Consider the following 18,655-nt stretch of genomic DNA (forward strand, 5'->3'; position numbering starts at 1 on the left):
GTTCCAATGCTCCATCTGACCATTTAAGGCGACTGATTTAAGGTGATAGAGTGTTGTTTTAATGTTTTATGTTAGGATTTTGTTGTTGTTGTCAAATAAACATATACATCATAATCATCACTAACCAGGCTCGTGGACCCCTGGGTTGTCGGTGATTTCAAGCACGAGGAGCTCACGGCCCTCGAAGCTTTCTCCCACGGTGTAGATGCGTGTGATAGACGGGCACTGAAGCCATACCGACACCAGCGCCTTCCTCATTTCTTCGTACCGATGATACTCAAATGAGATGCCGCTACTTTCCGCCGCATCCCCGCTGGAGACCAGGAGTAGCGTCGCCAGTGCTCCGCAAAACGCCGCCGCCGCACACAGCTTCATGTTTCTTCTGTCGAGCTCTCCTGAGCAATGCTATTACTTAACAGCGATCGATCTTTCTGTTCTCTTCTTTCTTTTACGTTTTCTCTCTCTCGCTCCCTCAATAGTTATCTGCTACTTTCTCTCCCTACGTCCCTCTTTTTTCCCCTCTAACACTCTCTTTCCCTCGCCCTCTGCTTATTGCTTGTCGTGTCGCGCGTAAGCGTTCAGTGTACAGTGCAGTGTTTGAGCTCTGGATGGTGGTGATGCGCGAGCAGCGACGGCTACCTGTCTTGTCCGTGCGCGCTCCCGCTCGAAAAATGGGACGGTGATGCTAAAAATCTCACTGTGGGGGAAACACTGACGTGAACGCGCACGGTATCATGCCCGCATGGGCGTGGCTTGTTTTCGGTAACACGGAGGCAGATAAAAAGGTCGGAGTCGTGCAGGCGGAGAGAAAGAGAGAGAAACAGAGAGAGAGAGAGAATTGTAATAACTGGGAAGGGAGATTTGGTGCATTTAGTGCCACGCCAGACAGAAACGTAAGAACAATATTCACAAATCTGAGCACGTAGACCAAGGTGTTGGTGCGCTAGCTTGATTCGTCTATTGCACAACGGGTACATCACAAGAGTCGAGGCACAAGCATCCGAAACATACTGATGTTTATGCCGAATAAAGGCAACGTACGTGTGTATGAGAGAGCTTTTGCGTCGAATTATATGTTTCATACCCATTAATACGTTTGGTCCGATTATTTATTTGAAATTGACTGCAGGCAGACACAAACACACGCAGAAACCATTCATTTTTCATCAAATCTTTTATTCAACAGATTTTTTTTCTCTTCCAAGCAGTACCTGGTAACATTCAGAATAGTTTTTTCTTTTTTTTTAAAAGAAATGTACATTCCTACTGTAAAAAATTATTCAAATCGAGTACAGCGCACATTTGTTTTTAAACCAAAATACTTTATTGCATACCAAAAAAAACCAAAACAAAAACAGCTAATTTGGTGGGAGAAAAAGGTAAAGGCAAGCTTTGGAAGCTGTTAATGGTGTTGATAAAGAAGCACAGTGCGGATGGTCAAACAGGTCAAAGTGATATCACACTGCAACTCCCCATTCGTCGAAATGACACGACAAACTATTACATGAAAAATAAAACTCCTAAAGAAACCACGCCTTTGAATTATGAAACATAAAGTGCTTTCTGAGGAATGAGGACAATATCAGTTCAATATATTTACATTGATTATGGATTCAGTGTGTTACTTTACATTATTATAGAGGTTGCCTTCAGTGTGTGTGTGTTTGTGTGTGTGTGTCAGTGATGACTTTTGCAGGCACAGTCCGTCAAATCTGGAGTTTAACTGGAGTCCAACTCCAGTGAAGAGCATGATAAATATGTCTTGAAGTAGGCAACTTTGAAGTGTGAGTGTGTGTGTGTGTGTGTGTGTGTGTGTGTGCGTGTGTGTTTGTGTGTGCGGAAAAGGCTGTGTAATGATCATGGTGGAGTTTCGGAAATGACAATGAACACAGAAGCGTCAGTCAAACTTTTCGGGCTACACACACAAATAAACACACACACACACACACACACACACACAAATGATCGCTAGCTCGCTGTTACACCCGCTCACTCGCTGAATCACTCATGCACTCATTCATTCAAATCTCTCCTTCTCTCTGTCTCTCTCTTTCACTGCTGTTTCTTCAGATCCTGTTTCTCTTGGTAGTTGAGGTACTGGGAGTCGGTGTTGAAGAGCTTGTCCCACCAGGTGAAGGTGGAACCGTAGTTTCCCACAAAGTTCATGTGGTGGAAGTCATGGAAACGGGCCCCGGCGTAGCACGGAATCAGGTGCAGAGGATTAAGGGGAATATCGTAACCACTGAGGAAAAATTAAATTGAAAAAAACCAAACAAAACAAAACAAAAAAACACGGTATTAAACTCACACACACGACCCTCTAAGAAACTTCAGTAACAAATAATGACACTCAGTCCAGCAACTGTTGGAAAATGAACACTTCAACCAGGATTAACCGTCTGACGCTGAATTTCAGATGTGGTATATTCGGTGTATTGAACATAAATATGATGTAGAAATTGTTATATGTTTATTGTACAGTCTTTGCTATTAAAAAGCTCAAGTAAAACTGGGTGCAAAACAATGCATTACATAACATGCAGACATACACGTACAAACAGTGCCACCTGGTGTTCACTATGTCAACACAAATCTATGACTGAAATTCCATTCATCCCTCTGCACTGGATGGTTGTTTGTGAAAGTTGTTTGTGTGTGTGTTTGTTGTGTGTGTGTGTGTCTGTGTGCATGTATGTAGGTGTGTGTTAATGGGCGTGTGTGTCTGTGTGTGTGTGTGTGTACGTGTGTGAGTGAATGAGTGTATGTGCGTGTGTGTGCATGCGCACGCATGTGTGTGTGTGTATGTCTGTGTGTGTGTGTCTGAGTGGGTGTCTGTGTGTGTACCTGTGAACGTCGATTGTTTCCAGCAGGCGGAAGGTGACCCAGGCCCAGAGAAGGGCAACATGGTTGCAGAAGACCATGATGCCAATGAAGAAACCAGCTCCCAGGATCAGTGTCTCCAGTGGGTGAGCATACTCTGCCTGCATCCCGAACGGAGACTGCAAGAGTACACAAGCATATCTGTCAGTGTGTGTGTGTGTGTGTGTGTGTGTGTGTATGTGCCAGTGTAAACATACACCAAGAGGCAGAGGATAAACTCAACAAGATACAAAGTAGTAAAAAAATTATTTCCACTGCAGTAACAGTATATGTATTGTGTGTGTGTGTGTGTGTGATAGAGAGAGAGACAGAGACAGAGAGAAGGAGAGAGAGACAGAGAGAGAGAAAGACAGGAAGAGAGACTCACAGTGAACTCATGGTGGACTTTATGGATGTACTTGTAGATCCTGCGATGGTGCAGCGCTCTGTGCAGGAAATAATGCCAGGTATCCTCAATGACAGCACAGCCAAAGCACTGAGCCAACAGAAGGGGCCTGAGAGAGAGAGAGAGAGAGAGAGAGAGAGAGAGAGAGTGTAAGTGAGTCTATGAGTCTCTGCTTGTCAGCATGTTTGCCAGGCAGACATGACCACTAGCACAAATCAGTCTTAAGCCCACTCTAATAACACTACCACCTTATGAACGTTGTATAAATGCATAACTAACATCTTATGACTCTTAATAAATGCGTTATTAATTCATATGAAGCAGCAGCGCCTCACCAGCGTGGCATTGAGTCCCAGTCATAAGGGATGTTGAAGAATTCGGTGAAGTAGTAAGTGCCACAGATCAGAGGGAGCTGGATACAGAAATGGTTGAAAAGCAGCATCTTAAAGCACTTCCATTGCTTCTCCCAAGTTTCCGGTTTATCCTAAAAGTACACACACACAAATATCAGTCAAACAGCAATTACCAACTGATTTATTAATCGATTCTTCCTTAGGGCTGACGCACTGTTTGCCCTTGACCTACCTGCTGAATCTTGTATTTCTGCATGAAGGGTAAGAACTGAAACAGGAAGCCAGGGAGGCAGAAGAGGAAGTAAATGAGTTCGTGAACGATGAGGGAGCCCCAGGTTGCGATCTGGAACTTGGAGTAGTTCTGGAGCATGTAGTTCCAGCCGTGTTTCAGAGGCTGCTGGAACGGGTTCTCGGGCAAAACCGAGTCGACGTACTCCACCGCCAAAATGGCCGAGGACAGAATGTTTGCCGTGCCGTTCACCTCCATGGCTCTGTTTTTACGGATCTACTGAAATTAAAACAAGACAAACAAAAGCAAACACAGGGAATAAGTATTCGTTATGAAAAAAAAAAAACTTGTTAGTTTAACAACTAGTATCATTCACTATTCTGCTATTATGTCGGCTAGGCCGCTGTAAGAACTTTGTTCTACTTAGTAGTGTAATCAAACGCGTCATTTTGACTTTAACCCTTATATCTGTGGTGCCTTGTCTTGATAAAATTTATTTCAATTTAGTGCTTCAAATCACATTAACTACTAGGTTATTACATCCACTATAGTATTTTTAAAATCAGTGCACAACGTTATAGACGTTAAATTAGTATAGTATGGTATAGTATAGTACAGCAGAGTATAGCGACATAACATTTGCTTTACAGATCCGACAGACATGTGTTTAATGTCTGTTTCGATTTCCAGTATCGTCTATAAATATTTTTTGCAGGTATTTGGGTATTTATTCGGTGTATTAAATTGTCGCTCGTTAACCCCATTATACGCTGCTAAAAGTAAGAACGCCCATCCGCCCACATCACAAACTCTTGAGTCAGTGTCCAACAAATGCTCGCGTACCATTTAATAATTGACCAATTGTCGATACCGCTAGTAGAAGATAATGTTAAACAGCAATTTAAACCTTAAATGCACATCTGATACTGACGAAGGAAAAAAAAGCACACTCGCAAAAACATTTACACAATGACAACAAAAAGTTCTTTTGAGTTGGAAGCGGTTACGCAGGTGTAGCAAGCTACTCCACGGTCCAATACTGATATTACATAGGAACTTAGAATTCTGACAGTTTTGCCTTTCAAAGTCCGTATGCGGTTCATCGAAATCTTAAAACGTTATCAATATAATCCAGAAATGACGTCTGTCCCTTTTCGTACATTAACGGAATAGACATTGTCACAGATGGGATAGCCCACCGTTCGTTCGATGCGATAAGCTTACTTTGGATGTAGTTACATTAAGACAACTTGAATTGACAATGCAAAACAACTGTAATTAGCATATTATGTCCTGTTGTATTAGTCTGCATGAAGAGTGTATCGAACACAAAATAACAGCTTGCAGCGATACAACGCTATGGCTACATTCGGCTACCCACCGTTTTCCCGGTCGTGCATACGAAATACTAAAATAAGAAGTTTGATTGTTTTTGTACTATATCAGAAATATTAAACAGTTCTAGAAAACTATGACTTCCTTAAAGGCTACAGCTTGCTACTTACCTTGGAGAAGCTTCCCTTCTACCTGAGCGAGCAGCATCGACGCAATAAATGCACAATAACTTTACATATGACCATTGGCTGAGACAAGAGGAGACTGACGTATGCGTGTCGAAGCAAAGTGTTCATTGGCCAGAGGTATGGAGTGATGATAGTGAGACTGTGAGTTTCTGGAGCGTTGACCAATCAGCGATAAGTATGTCTTTCATAACCTGTGTACTGAGGGAACAGAGTGAACCGTACAGCTAAAGGGGCGGTCCAGTGGCGGGCAATTCAGTCCTGCATATGGGAGGAGTGTCCAGTCTAACTTTTTTCAATAGATAACCGTATAATTTGCACGTATTAGGCGTGCACAAGAGTTACGTGCTTTTTTAAAAAAGTAAAATTTACTTTAAAAAATAAAAAAAATACAGTCAATTACAATAGAGATGACTGTACCAGTGATTCTGTTCTTGATAACAGAACGAAAGATTTGATGTAAAAGCAGGAGGACACTTGAAACTGTAGACCCCATATATATTAGACAAGCTTTAATATTCAGTATTTAATATTTTTTTATATGTTTTATATATTTTTTATATGTTTTATGTAACCCCCACCCGACACAGACACACACACACACACTCTTTTCAAGGATGTAGCTGTCTAAAGCAAGGCTGATTAAACAGCTGATGAGCGGTTCAGCTCGATACATATTATTATTATTATTATTTAAAAAATGATGATAATAATAATAATAGATATATTCAGGGGCAAGGGCTTGTTTAAATACAAGAAGCATATTTATTATTGATGATATAAAACGAGTTATGAAACAGTTCAAAGAACAACACACAACATTCATCTTGACTGACAGGAATATATAGGTATATATAATATTAATTTTTTAATAGCAATAATAAAGGCTAAATAGAAATATAAGGGCTTGAGTACCAGAAACAAATTGAGAGGGAACTTAAAACAGAAAGAAAGAAAGAAAGAAAGAAAGAAAGAAAGAAAGAAAGAAAGAAAGGAAAGAAAGTTTTAGAACATATGTTTGGTCAGTTATCAAGAGATAAAGTTGTTAAATATAGCACATCACATTCGTTATTCACTCTGGTACAGCAGTAGTTTTAAAAACCAAGAGGTGCACGAACACAAGGACTTCAGGACCATGCAGAGCGGTTTATTATCCAGGCACCGACGTCAGTCTGCAGTATCGCGCATGCCTAATCATTCGCAATAAATATTACGTCAAAACCGCAAATCACACACGGTAAAGACCGCATACAGTGAGACCACAGATTCCATACGAAATTATTTTTCTTCTTTTTAAAAAAAAAAAACAAAAAAAAAATAAGAAAGCAAATGTTCAGCATTAAGACTTCCACTTTTCAGGCTTTGTTTGGCAACCAAACTCGAGCTGTGCAAGCTTCTCCGTAATATCCTTCACATGTTGCTATTAGCATTCGCAGGCAAACAACGTACTTCTTTCTCAAAAAAAAAAAAAAAAAAAAAAAAAAAGGACAGAAAAACAAAATCATAAATTACATTATCATCAGTCTCTCATTCTAAATCATTTTTTTTTTCTTTTCCAGTCCAGTGACTTTGTCAAGAACTTAAGACAGTCTGTAACTGTGAATTCGAATCAAGCTTTCAGCAGTTCAGTTTAAACACTTTTTTTTTTTTTTTTAATAACTCAAAAGAAGTCAGCATCAAGCAAACTTTACGACAGTGATTTCTTCAGCTGAACAGACGGATCACCAAGACTCTGGTCCGTCCCTCAGGCTCAGGCTCAGGAACATTATATCAACGTTTCCCATAACGTTTGGTCAAACTTTTTTTTTTTTTAATACAACTTTCATCTCCACGTGTTAAGAGCGTTGTGTTATTTGTTTGATCCCACTTAGTTAGTGCTTCACATCTTTAGTGCAATAATCCTCATCAAAACTACTCTCAGAAAGAAAAAGGAGAGAGAGAGAGAGAGAGAAAGGAGAGAGAGAGAGAGATATGTAACAGAGTGCGTGTGTTTCAGACAGAGGTGAAAGGAGACTGTAAGAGGGTGTGTGTGTGTGTGTGTGAGTGAGAGAGAGAGAGAGAGAGAGAGAGCAGTTGTCTCCAGACTGTTTCCATGGTGAGGCAGTGCCAGACTGAGGCTTCAGCCTCCAAACAGGCTTTAGGCTGTATTAGCCTTCAACTTGGTCAGCAGCAACTCAAACTTCCCAATGCAGTCAGAGAGGTTTATCAATGACAGTGACACCTAAACACACAACCACACACAAGAGGAAAAAAAAAAAACAGATTATATAAGACAAGGGTCCCTAGTGGTTTCTCATCAAATCACAAACAGAAAGTGAACTGAGTCACGGTTCCCCAGTGCTCCTCCTAGAGGGACACAGTATTACAGACCTGCCTCCTCTACAACACCACTCATCAGCTAATTAAGCCTCCGAGTACCTGACACAGGTGTGCTAGAGATGGGAGAGAATGTAATGTGCAGAGATGTGGTCCTTTAAGAGTTGGACTGGGAAAGTCTGCACTAAGCCACTGCAATGTGCCTCTGTTTTGAAAGCACAGACCAACCACTAGGTGGGGCTATTCCCCCATATTAAAGTTTTTAGGCCTCACTCTGTCTCTTACACATACATTCTCCCTCTCACACACGCAGACGCAGGCGCAGGCACACACACACAAACACACACACACACACACACACATTCTCTTTCCAACACAGACACACACACACATTGCCTCCCACACACACACACACACATATTCTCTTTCTAATGCACACACACACACATTGCCTCCCACACACACACACACACACACACACACACACACACATTCTCCTTCTAATGCACCCACACACACATGCACATTCTGTCTCTCATGTACACACACAAATTCTCTCTTACACATACACACACACACACACACACACATAGCCTCCTTCACCCACACCCACACACACACACTCTGTCTCTTACCTGCGTAGCTGCGTCCAGTGCTCATGCAGGTGGGCAGTAAGGTCCATTTGTCTGTGCTGGGGTTGTAAACCTCAACAGAAGCAAGGTTACACGAGCCGTCGTCTCCACCAATCACATAGAGCAGGTTACTTACTGCACACACACCTAGACACACACGCACACACACAAAACACACATTAATACTCCTTAATTACACAAACGTTCACGATGCACTCACCTAGAAAGTGATCTATTAAAACCACACACACACACACACTCACCCTGTGCACTTCCTAACCACTTTCTGATCAACACATTAACTGGCCATGAAACAGACTGATCACTAATGAACTGAAGACTGGATCAGAGTTAAACAGGTACACGCAGTGAAGGCCCTGACGCAGCCCAGAGGTGCGTCCCACAGCCTGGATACTCAGATCCAAGCTTCGCCACACCTGCCGTCTGCAACAACAACGGGCAGTGTGCCCGAGGGACAAAAACTGGCCATGTTTTTTAAGTGGGTACACTAAGCAGAGAGTCTCTCTCTCACCCTACCAGGGTCCAAAGTTCCTTTCCAGACTGAAAGTGTTTTTTTTTTTGTCAGTTGGAGGAAGTGATGGTATTGAAGCATGAGCGCAACTTACCCGCGTTCCTCCGACACATGTTCATGTCGGCCACCTGTTTCCACGTGTTAGAGGCGGGATCATAGACTTCGCAGCTCTTTCTGACCAATGGGCCGTCGTGCCCGCCCACAGCATACAGGAGACCTTTTAACACACCTACACCTGGTTGAGCAAACACAGACACACACACACGCACACACGCAGACACACACACACGCAGACACACACACGCACACACACACACACGCACACACACACACAGGCACAGACAATCAAATCAGCATATTAGGCGTTAAGATTAATACACAGCACTGTGTTGCTCTCAGAGGTGTATGTAAAGACAGCTGTGTGTGTGTGTGTGTGTGTGTGTGTGTGTGTGTGTGTGTTACCTGCTCCACTGCGGCGTGTGCCCATCTCTGCGGTGTAGGTCCATTCATTAGTGTTGGGGTTGTAAGCTTCCACTGTACTTAAACACTGCCGTGTGGCTCCGTCATATCCACCCACCGCATAAAGAATACCTGTATACAGTAAACACAAACAGTAAACACACACACAGCGTGTTTTAAAATTATACCCACCCACCGCATAAAGAATACCTGTATACAGTAAACACAAACAGTAAACACACACACAGCGTGTTTTAAAATTATACCCACCCACCGCATAAAGAATACCTGTATACAATAAACACACACACTAAACACACACAGCGTGTTTTAAAATTATACCCACCCAGTGCATAAAGAATACCTGTATACAGTAAACGCAAACAGTAAACACACACACAGCGTGTTTTAAAATTATATCCACCCACTGCATAAAGAATATCTAAACACGGTAAACACAAGAAATAAACACAAACAATAAACACAAACTGTAAATGCACACAGCATGTGCTAATAGTATACCCATCCACTGCATAAGGAATATCTAATCACATATACACATACATAAACAAACATACATACAACACTGCACGTATTAAAATTACCCCCTCCCACTGCAAGTAGAATACCTAAACACAATATGCACACACACCACAACTACCAGTGTAGCACTCCATACAGAAAACCCACACGCAGTATAGATATCAGAGTGTGTTTGTGAAACAGGAATGTAATTATATCCACCCACTACATACTAAATACCAACAAACACAAAACAACACATGAAACGTGTTTGTGTGTGTGTGTGTGTGTGTGTGAGACAGGGATGTAATTAGATCCACCCACTGCACACAGATTACCTACATATAGAGCAGCAGGTGTGTGTGTGTGTGTTTGTCTTTAACAGCGCTTGCAACAATATTTAATAATATTTGTTGCCAATGTATAAAACACCAGCATCCGTGTGCGCGTGTGCAGGTGTGTATGTGTGTGTGTGTGTATGCGTTTGCCATTTTACAGTACTACTCTAATGTGTTTAACTTCAACTCAATGACCTAATCCTGAAAAGAAATCTCAGTTTCACAAATCCAGAACATAATTCCTCAGCCAGAAAAACGTAAAACAAAAAAAACCCAAAAACAAAACAAAACAAAACAAAAAAAATCAGTAAGACCACAAATCCCAGCAGCCTTTGTTGTGATGTCACTCACCAGCGACCACGCCCACTCCTACGCTGCTCCTGCGTGTGTTCATGGGAAGAATGTGGAACCACTCGTTTGTTTTTGCGTTGTACGCCTCTACTGTGGCCAGCCCTGCAAAAGTCGACACCTTCATCATCACCGCTGTCATCATCGCTGTTACACAATCATGTTAATGAGCGGAGAAAACTCAGACATGACAAACTGTGAGGATGTGTGACTAACATGTCTGTTAGTGACTCTGTGTGTGTGTGTGTGTGTGTGTGTATCTGTGAGCAACCGTGTCACTTTGAGTTAGTGATTGTGTGTGTGCATTTATACACCTGTAAATACTGGAGTGTGTGAAATATAAGTGACTGAATATGCGTGAACCAGGAAAGCTGTAAATAACTGTGTGAGAGTGTTTGTGTGTGTATGCACGCGCGCATGCGTGCGTGTGTGTGTGTGTGTGTCCCCGAACACTTCTGAGTTATTCTGTGAGTGTGTGTATCAGGGCAGCAGTGAATGACTCTGTGTGTACGTGTGTGTGACATTCTGTATTTGTGTGTGTGTTAACATATCTCCATGTGAGTAGTGGTACAGTAGTGAATAAGTGTGTGTATTTGAGTGACTATGACTGTGCTCTTTGTGTGTGTGTGAGTGAGACATTCTGTATTTGTGTGTGTGTGTTAACATATCTCCATGTGAGTAGTGGTACAGTAGTGAATAAGTGTGTGTATGTGAGTGACTATGACTGTGCTCTTTGTGTGTGTGTGAGTGAGACATTCTGTATTTGTGTGTGTGTGTTAACATATCTCCATGTGAGTAGTGGTACAGTAGTGAATAAGTGTGTGTATGTGAGTGACTATGACTGTGCTCTTTGTGTGTGTGTGAGTGAGACATTCTGTATTTGTGTGTGTGTGTTAACATATCTCCATGTGAGTAGTGGTACAGTAGTGAATAAGTGTGTGTATGTGAGTGACTAGGACTGTGCTCTTTGTGTGTGTGTGTTTGTAAGTGAGACTGTGATTGTGATTGTGTGACTCTGTGTGTTTGTGAGTGTGACTATGACTGGTGTGTGACTGTGTGTGTGTGTATGTGTGCGTGGTTTTTTTTGGGCGTGTTTTACCTGTGCTTCCGTCGAAACCCCCGACAGCGTAGAGCAGTCCGTTGAGCACGGCGGCGCCCAGCGTGGAGCGTCTGTCCTGCATGCTGCTGACAGAGGTCCACTCATCCTTCACCGGGTCGTACGAATCCACCGTCCTGACCCGCAACGACCCGTTAAAGCCCCCCACAGCGTAGACCATGCCTCCCATGTACACCACTCCTACAAACACAGAAACACACACACACATGCACATGCACATGCACACGCACACACACACACACAGACACAGACACAAACACAGACACAAACACACACATGCACACGCACACACACAAACACAGACACAAACACAGACACAAACACAGACACAAACACAGACACAGACACGCACAAACACACACACACACAGACACACACACAAACGCACACACGCACACAAACACACACAGACACAGACACAGACACAGACACAAACACATACACGCACACACAGGCACACAGGCACACAGGCACACACACACACAGACAGGAACACAAAAACCCGACCCGACACACACACGGACATACAGACACATGCACACAGAGCAAAAAAACAACTTGGCATCATGTTGACAAAAAGATGATATGTATCATCTGTGGTAGAGCTGAGAGAGAGAACAGACGGCACTGGAACATTCCTGGTTTCACTGGGAGGACTGTTCAGTGCACTGGGTTTATACAGCATGTTTGTGTGGACCGGGGTGATGGGCTTTACGGTCATTGTGTTAAGAGTGACCCGTCCCGCTACAAACTGGCCTGTGTACAGCAGGGCAGAGTTAGCACGGCGTTTGCCGTGATGAGGTGTTTGTTTATTAGCAAATGAACATTGACTCTGTCACATTTTAAGATCATAACTTTGTGTGTGTGTGTGTGTGTGTGTGTGCGCGCGCGCATGTGTGTGTGTGTTCGTGTGCTCATTCACCTGCTCTGCACCTCCTGGAGGGTAATTCTGCGACTTGGTACCAGCGTTCCTCTTCAAAGTCATAACATTCCACGCTGCGGATGGCTTTGGGAGCCTGTCCACCAACTACCACCATCACCTGCAACACAAACACACACAGACACACACACACACACTGTTATCAGTTCATCTACTAAACCATGGAGCCTATTACACACAACTCTATCTCTCTCTCTCTTTCTCTCACAAACACACACAGACACACACACACACGCTGTCATCAGTTCATCTACTAAACCATGGAGCCTATTACACATAACTCTCTCTCTCTCTCTCTCTCTCTTTCACGCTCTCTCTCTTTCTCTCACAGACACACACATGCACACACACGCGCGCACACACACACGTACACGTACACACACACACACACGTACACACACACAGTTATCAGTTCATGTACTAAATCATGGAGCCTATTACACATGACACTCTCTCTCTCTTTCTCTCTCTCTCTTTCTTTCTCTCTCTCATTCACTCTCTCTCTCATTCACTCTCTCTCTTTCTCTTTCAATCTGTCTCTCTCACACATACACACACTCCTACTTTAGGATAGCTGACAGGTGTCCTCATTCTAGTGCGGATAGTCTTCATCATAGAGCGCTGGTCTGCAGGTAACAGGTGATACTTCATGGCTTCAATCAGGTAGTCTTTACAGGCACTGCTGTTCTTTACCAGGGTCTCCTCTTCCACTCTCTACAGGAAACACACACACACACACACACACACACACAGAATCTCATGAAGTATGAACTTTCTTTACGCTTAGAAAGAGAACAGTGTAAAGTATAGTACTGTACTGACCGTATAGACTGTAGTATAAACTGGAAGACAGTCTCTAACACACACACACACACACACACACACACACACACACCTGGACGAGGTATTCTCTGGAGAGAAGAGGCAGCCGTACGTGTTCCATAAGGTGAGCCATGTGTTCCTGTCGGACGTCTTTATCATGTGTGACCCACGCGATGACAGCCTCAAATACCTACACACACACACACACACACACACACACACACAGATACAACAGACTTTTACCAGACGTATGGGATCTACAAATTATCAAAGGGGAAAAAAAAAAGACAGAGAGATTTGTGTTTCCGTGGCAACAGACCTCCCTCGCCATTTCCACACACACTTAAGAAAAATATTACACCTTCACAACACTGTGACAATAAAAAGCAGTCTGCAACCTATTCGGCACGCATCACCCCGCTGGAACTCTGTTACCGTGACAACAGGCAACCGCATCGCGAGCGGAAAGGCTACGCTGACTTCAGAGAGCCCGCATATTAACAGCTCACGGCAAATGCTGCGGCCGTTACCATGACAACGGGCGTCTTGTCCATTACCACATCAACAATACCAGAACCGCCCGCCCCCCACCCCTCCGAATGTCAAAGTCACCTGTTCAGCGATGGCAAGAGGGAAAAGCCAGCACCATACAGGTGACTCTGACAGTACCAACTGTCCAAGAATCAAATACATGAAGTCTGCATGTCACAAGCTTCATATCAGTGATACAGCATTAGCATAATCTGGTGTGTGTGTGTGTGTGTGGTATGTGTATCTGTTCGTGGTGTGTGTATGTGTATGTGTTTGTGCGTTTATGTTATTGTGTGTGTTGTGTGTATGTGTATGTGTTTGTGCGTTTGTGTGTGTGGTGTGTGAATGTGTATGTGTTTGTGCGTTTGTGTGTGTGTTGTGTGTATGTGTATGTGTTTGTGCGTTTGTGTGTGCGTTGTGTGTATGTGTATGTGTTTGTGCATTTGTGTGTGCGGTGTGTGTAGGGAACGATCAGTTAATCAGACTCTTTCCCGACATACAAAAAGCCCCAGTGTTTCAGGGCACTATGTGGGTCTTTGTATGTTTCGTTCAATTCCAATGGTTAAATAAGAGTTTTAAAAAAAAATGAAGAAAAAAAAGAAAACAACTCAAAGCAACTGAGCATGTGTCTGTTCTGAGCCTTTCCTATGGGAAATGTGTTCCTTACTCAACTAATACAGCAGTGTGTGTACGTGTGTGTGTGTGTCTGTTTGTGCGTTTGAGTGTGTGTTTGTGCGTTTGCGCGTTTGCATGTGTGTGTGTGTGCGTGCGTCTTTGTGTGTGTGTTGTGGCTTACTTTCTCTTCGGACGGGATGGTAAGCTTGTCGCTGGCGATGAGACTGCAGACCTGGTCCATCCCCAAGTTCAGAAACTCCTCGCTCTGAACCACCTCAGAAAAGTGCTGCTCTGTGTGTGTGTGTGTGTGTGTGTGAGATAAAGCAAGAGAGATAATAGTCAACTCAAGTTTCAAATAGAAATGTTTCCAAAAATGTTTCCACGTTTTTTGGGGTTTTTTTTTTTACACCTGCACAAATACATTCTCTCTCTTTCACACAAACACACTCTCAGAAACTCAACCAGACAAATGTCTGGATGTTCTGATGGAGGGTTACTATGGAAACCAAACCGATGCTATCTGAATCCTAAATAACAAAGTTAAGAGGGAGGAAAACAGCTCTGGGCCTGTCACTTAATTTATTCCTTTTCTTTCTCTCACTCTCTGTCTATCTGTCACACACACACACACACACACCTGCGTAAGTGTTGGCGAGGGCGAGAAGATCAGTGCAGGCGTGCAGGTCTGCGAAGGCACGGATACCCAGGCAGTTGGTCGGATGGAGCTGAGTACTGAGAAACTCACAACAGGCCTTCTTCACATCCTGTAACTGTAAAAGACCAGCGGCCGGCAACAGCACCTACACACACACACACACACACACACACACACACACAAAGACGCGCACACAAGCACACAAACACACGCAAATGCACAGAGACACACACACATAAAAATGCACACAAACACAGAGACGCACACACGCACACATACACACAGAGATATCATAACCCTTAGCATTTCACATGCGCTTAATGTAGTGCTGATAAACTACATGAGGGGACTGACCGTGATTCATCGTTAAATATATTAATCTCACCTTTCAAAAGCACACAGACTACAAAAACAAAAAACAGTGTGTATTTGCTTATTTTTGACATTTCACTTGACTTGTGTGGTTATGTGTGTCACTTGCTAGCAGTACATTTGTAGCTCTCAAAGTCCTTCAAAATCAAAAGACTAACCGAATGTATGTCTCGTTTCATGTTCTGATTCAAACCCTCTGGGTGCAATATTTGGATGAATGTTCTGGAAAAGTCTCTCATTTTACTCCCACAAGGAGGTCGGCTCCAAAATTTTTACAATCACATTTTGATTTTATGAGTGAGATTACGTAGACGGTTTATGTTAGTTTGTTCGTTCTTAAACAGAGGTCTATGGTTCACAAATTAAAATCATAAACAAATACAAGGAAATCGTTATTAAAATTTAAGTCAATTTAAGACTGTGTGTGATTGTGTGTGTGTGTGTGTGTGTTTCAGAGCGAGACACACACACACACACACAAACAACATTACTACCTACGCATGCACGCACACACACACATACACACACACACACACACACCACCCACACGCAGACATACCACCCTCCCACCCACAACAGTTACTGGTGAGGGAATTTCATTAGTGCGTTTTTATTTTTTTATTTTTTTCCCTTTCTTTCTTTCTTTCTTTCTTTCTCTCAGCCCTAGTTGTCAGAGAGAAGGAGTAATACATCAAGGACACGGTGAAAGGAAGAATTTAATCTTACATAATTACATCATTTCTAAATAACTCTTCTCTTTTATTAGGCCCCTGTCATATTTGTCTCTGATTGTTGTTTTTTTTTTCCCAACAAACAATGACATTTGACATTTTGTCTTACTCTGTCCCCACACAAAGACCATAGATATGACCATGAGTGTGTGTGTGTGTGTGTGTGTGTGTGTGTGCGCGTGTGTGTACAGTACCTGTACATTTTCCTCTGTAACTTGGATCTCTGCAGTGTAAACGTAGTCGATCAGCAGCCCAAGCGTCCATCCGTCAATTTCCTTTATCCTCACTCGTTTTTGTCTGCTTTCACTCATCTCTCCTACACACACACACACACACACACACACACACACACACACACAGCACGAGAGTGTCTATGACACACTTTCTCTTCCCTGAATGCAGTTCTTATTCATACTGTGAGGTAAAAGACTAATTCCATTTCAAACCCACTCTAAACGTAATCTAATCTAATTGGCCTTAATCATGCAACACTGAGAAAAACCATGGTTGTCCATCTATCTTTCTGACTAGCCGGTTTTGTAGCCAACAGGTGAGAGGCCACCTGAGGGTTTTGCTGTATGTTGTTCAAGCCACTCAAAAAGATGTGTTTGGGGCCTTTTAAACCCTTGGAAATGATTAGAAATTTAAATTTAAATTGTGAAACACCATAAAAAGAGACATTAAACTCAATACAGAAGCGGTGAAAAGCATAAGTGTGTGTGGGTGTGTGTGTGTGTGTGTGCGCACGTGTGTTTATCTCACCTGTAAACATAGCGTGAAAGTACGGACTTCCAGCAGCCAGGACCACTCTGTGAGCAGCAATCTCAACATCTTCAGCAACGATGGTGACATCACATAACACATTCTGACTGTTAAAGACAGAGAGAGATGGTTTAGACACGCACACATACACACACACACACACACACACACACACATACACACACACATACACACACACACACATACACACACACACACACACACACACACACACACATACACACACACATACACACACACACACACACACACACACACACACACACACACACACACACACACACACACCGGTGTTATGTGGAGGACTACGACACAAACAGTTTTAAAACTTCACAGAGAGAAAACTATTACACAAAAACTAGTGACACAGTCTTTGATATACACAGATATGAAAACTACGCAAGTGCAGACAGACAGACACTCAATCTGTGTCTCTCTCTCTCTCTCTCTCTCTCTCTCTCTCTCACACACACACACACACAATCTCTCTCTCTGTACCTGCGCAGTTCATTCATAATCCTGAAGGCTTTTTTCATGTGCCGAGGGTTGATGGTCACTGCACTCTGTTTCTCATTCACTTCATCTTTCAGCTCCAGAGCTTTATGAGGGCAAAGCTTCGTGCATCTATCACACACAGACACAGACACAGACACACACACACACACACACACACACACACACACAGTGAACACAGCATATACACATCATGGAAAGCAAGGAGCAGCTGACTATGCATTAAGAACAGCTGTCTTGTATGCACTATGTGTGTGTGTTTGTATGTGTGTGCATGTGTATCTGTATGTGTGTGTGTGTAGTTTCTTAGGCTAAATGCCATGTATTCCAATATCTAACAGAAAATGTCCACACAGGTTATTGGTAAAGCCTTTATAATGGCCTGAAATGTTAATAATAAAGAAGTTTAACATAGAGAAGCCTGGTTTGTGTTGGTTTGAACCCAATATGTATTCTGATAGTATTGACACAGGATCAGTCACAAGCCAAAGATGTTATTCCCATCCCCATTTCTCTCTCTCTCTCTCTCTCTCATACACACACACACACAAGCCTGTAGACTACACTGTAGAAAGATGTCTGTGAATTATGTACTATGTAAAACTGGCATGACAAGGTGTTGTAACTGAGACAGGGGGATAGGGAGAGGGCGAGAGAGAGAGAGAGAGAGATGTGTGTACGTGTATATAATCCATCTGTTAAGTTAGAGGGAACGCTCTGGCCGTGAAATCTCGTCTGCTGTTCTGCAGACAGCACGGAGAAGTTTAATTGGTATTTGAGAGAGAGAGAGAGAGAGAGAGAGAGAGAAAGAGAGAGAGAGAGCTAGGCCAGTGACAGCGTCTTATCAGTTCATACTGGATTCGTTTAAACTCAGACTGACACCACAGACTGACATAACTTAACATACTAATTACCGCAATAATGCCTTCTTTCGACAATTCAACTCCCAATATAACAATTCTGTCCATTAAATGGTTACCAGCAGCGCACCTCTCAAACACAAATGCGAATTAACTGACAGCGTGTTCCGGACACGAGAACGTGCCGGTTTAAAAAACAAAC

The 18,655-nt window shown here is 42.9% G+C and overlaps 3 protein-coding genes across 4 annotated transcripts in view; all 3 read right to left on the reverse strand.

Moving 5' to 3' along the window:
* The window catches only part of cpe (carboxypeptidase E), a 15,626-nt gene extending 15,251 nt beyond the window's left edge, over nucleotides 1-375 (reverse strand). The window contains exon 1 of the mRNA XM_030787711.1: nucleotides 126-375. Within this exon, the coding sequence (XP_030643571.1) occupies nucleotides 126-375 (250 nt within the window). The remainder of the gene's footprint in view (nucleotides 1-125) is intronic.
* A 780-nt stretch (nucleotides 376-1,155) lies between these two features.
* Nucleotides 1,156-5,437, reverse strand: msmo1 (methylsterol monooxygenase 1). Of its 2 annotated transcripts, none has more exons than XM_030788361.1 (6): nucleotides 5,353-5,437; nucleotides 3,851-4,123; nucleotides 3,601-3,749; nucleotides 3,248-3,374; nucleotides 2,845-2,999; nucleotides 1,156-2,242 (listed from the first exon to the last, which is right to left on the reverse strand). In XM_030788361.1, the coding sequence occupies exons 2-6, from the start codon at nucleotides 4,103-4,105 to the stop codon at nucleotides 2,053-2,055; spliced, it is 876 nt and encodes a 291-aa protein (XP_030644221.1). In that variant the 5' UTR covers nucleotides 4,106-4,123; nucleotides 5,353-5,437; the 3' UTR covers nucleotides 1,156-2,052. The 2 variants fall into 2 exon arrangements, with proteins under 2 accessions (XP_030644221.1, XP_030644220.1); XM_030788360.1 differs by having other exon boundaries at nucleotides 3,851-4,126; nucleotides 5,353-5,394.
* Nucleotides 5,438-7,486: 2,049 nt separating this feature from the next.
* On the reverse strand, nucleotides 7,487-17,142 carry klhl2 (kelch-like family member 2). The gene is made up of 13 exons (XM_030788051.1): nucleotides 17,060-17,142; nucleotides 16,492-16,613; nucleotides 15,177-15,339; nucleotides 14,721-14,830; nucleotides 13,467-13,583; nucleotides 13,136-13,285; nucleotides 12,554-12,671; nucleotides 11,614-11,811; nucleotides 10,518-10,619; nucleotides 9,310-9,438; nucleotides 8,942-9,082; nucleotides 8,319-8,462; nucleotides 7,487-7,588 (listed from the first exon to the last, which is right to left on the reverse strand). The coding sequence occupies exons 1-13, from the start codon at nucleotides 17,067-17,069 to the stop codon at nucleotides 7,560-7,562; spliced, it is 1,533 nt and encodes a 510-aa protein (XP_030643911.1). The 5' UTR covers nucleotides 17,070-17,142; the 3' UTR covers nucleotides 7,487-7,559.
* Nucleotides 17,143-18,655: the final 1,513 nt, after the last annotated feature.

Source organism: Chanos chanos, chromosome 11 (assembly GCF_902362185.1).
Source record: "Chanos chanos chromosome 11, fChaCha1.1, whole genome shotgun sequence".
In the NCBI taxonomy this organism is placed as follows: domain Eukaryota; kingdom Metazoa; phylum Chordata; class Actinopteri; order Gonorynchiformes; family Chanidae; genus Chanos; species Chanos chanos.

Bases quoted from the DNA above. Each gene is read 5' to 3' on its own strand.
- msmo1 (XM_030788361.1), bottom strand. From the start codon at position 4,105: ATGGAGGTGAACGGCACGGCAAACATTCTGTCCTCGGCCATTTTGGCG. The intron at 3,750-3,850 runs GTAGGTCAAGGG...GTGTACTTTTAG, and splicing joins AGAAATACAAGATTCAGCAG to GATAAACCGGAAACTTGGGA. The intron at 3,000-3,247 runs GTGAGTCTCTCT...GTACTCTTGCAG, and splicing joins AAGTCCACCATGAGTTCACT to TCTCCGTTCGGGATGCAGGC.
- klhl2 (XM_030788051.1), bottom strand. The intron at 13,584-14,720 runs GTAAGCCACAAC...GTGTGTGTGTAG, and splicing joins CCATCCCGTCCGAAGAGAAA to GTATTTGAGGCTGTCATCGC. The intron at 10,620-11,613 runs GTAAAACACGCC...CGACTTTTGCAG, and splicing joins GGGTTTCGACGGAAGCACAG to GGCTGGCCACAGTAGAGGCG.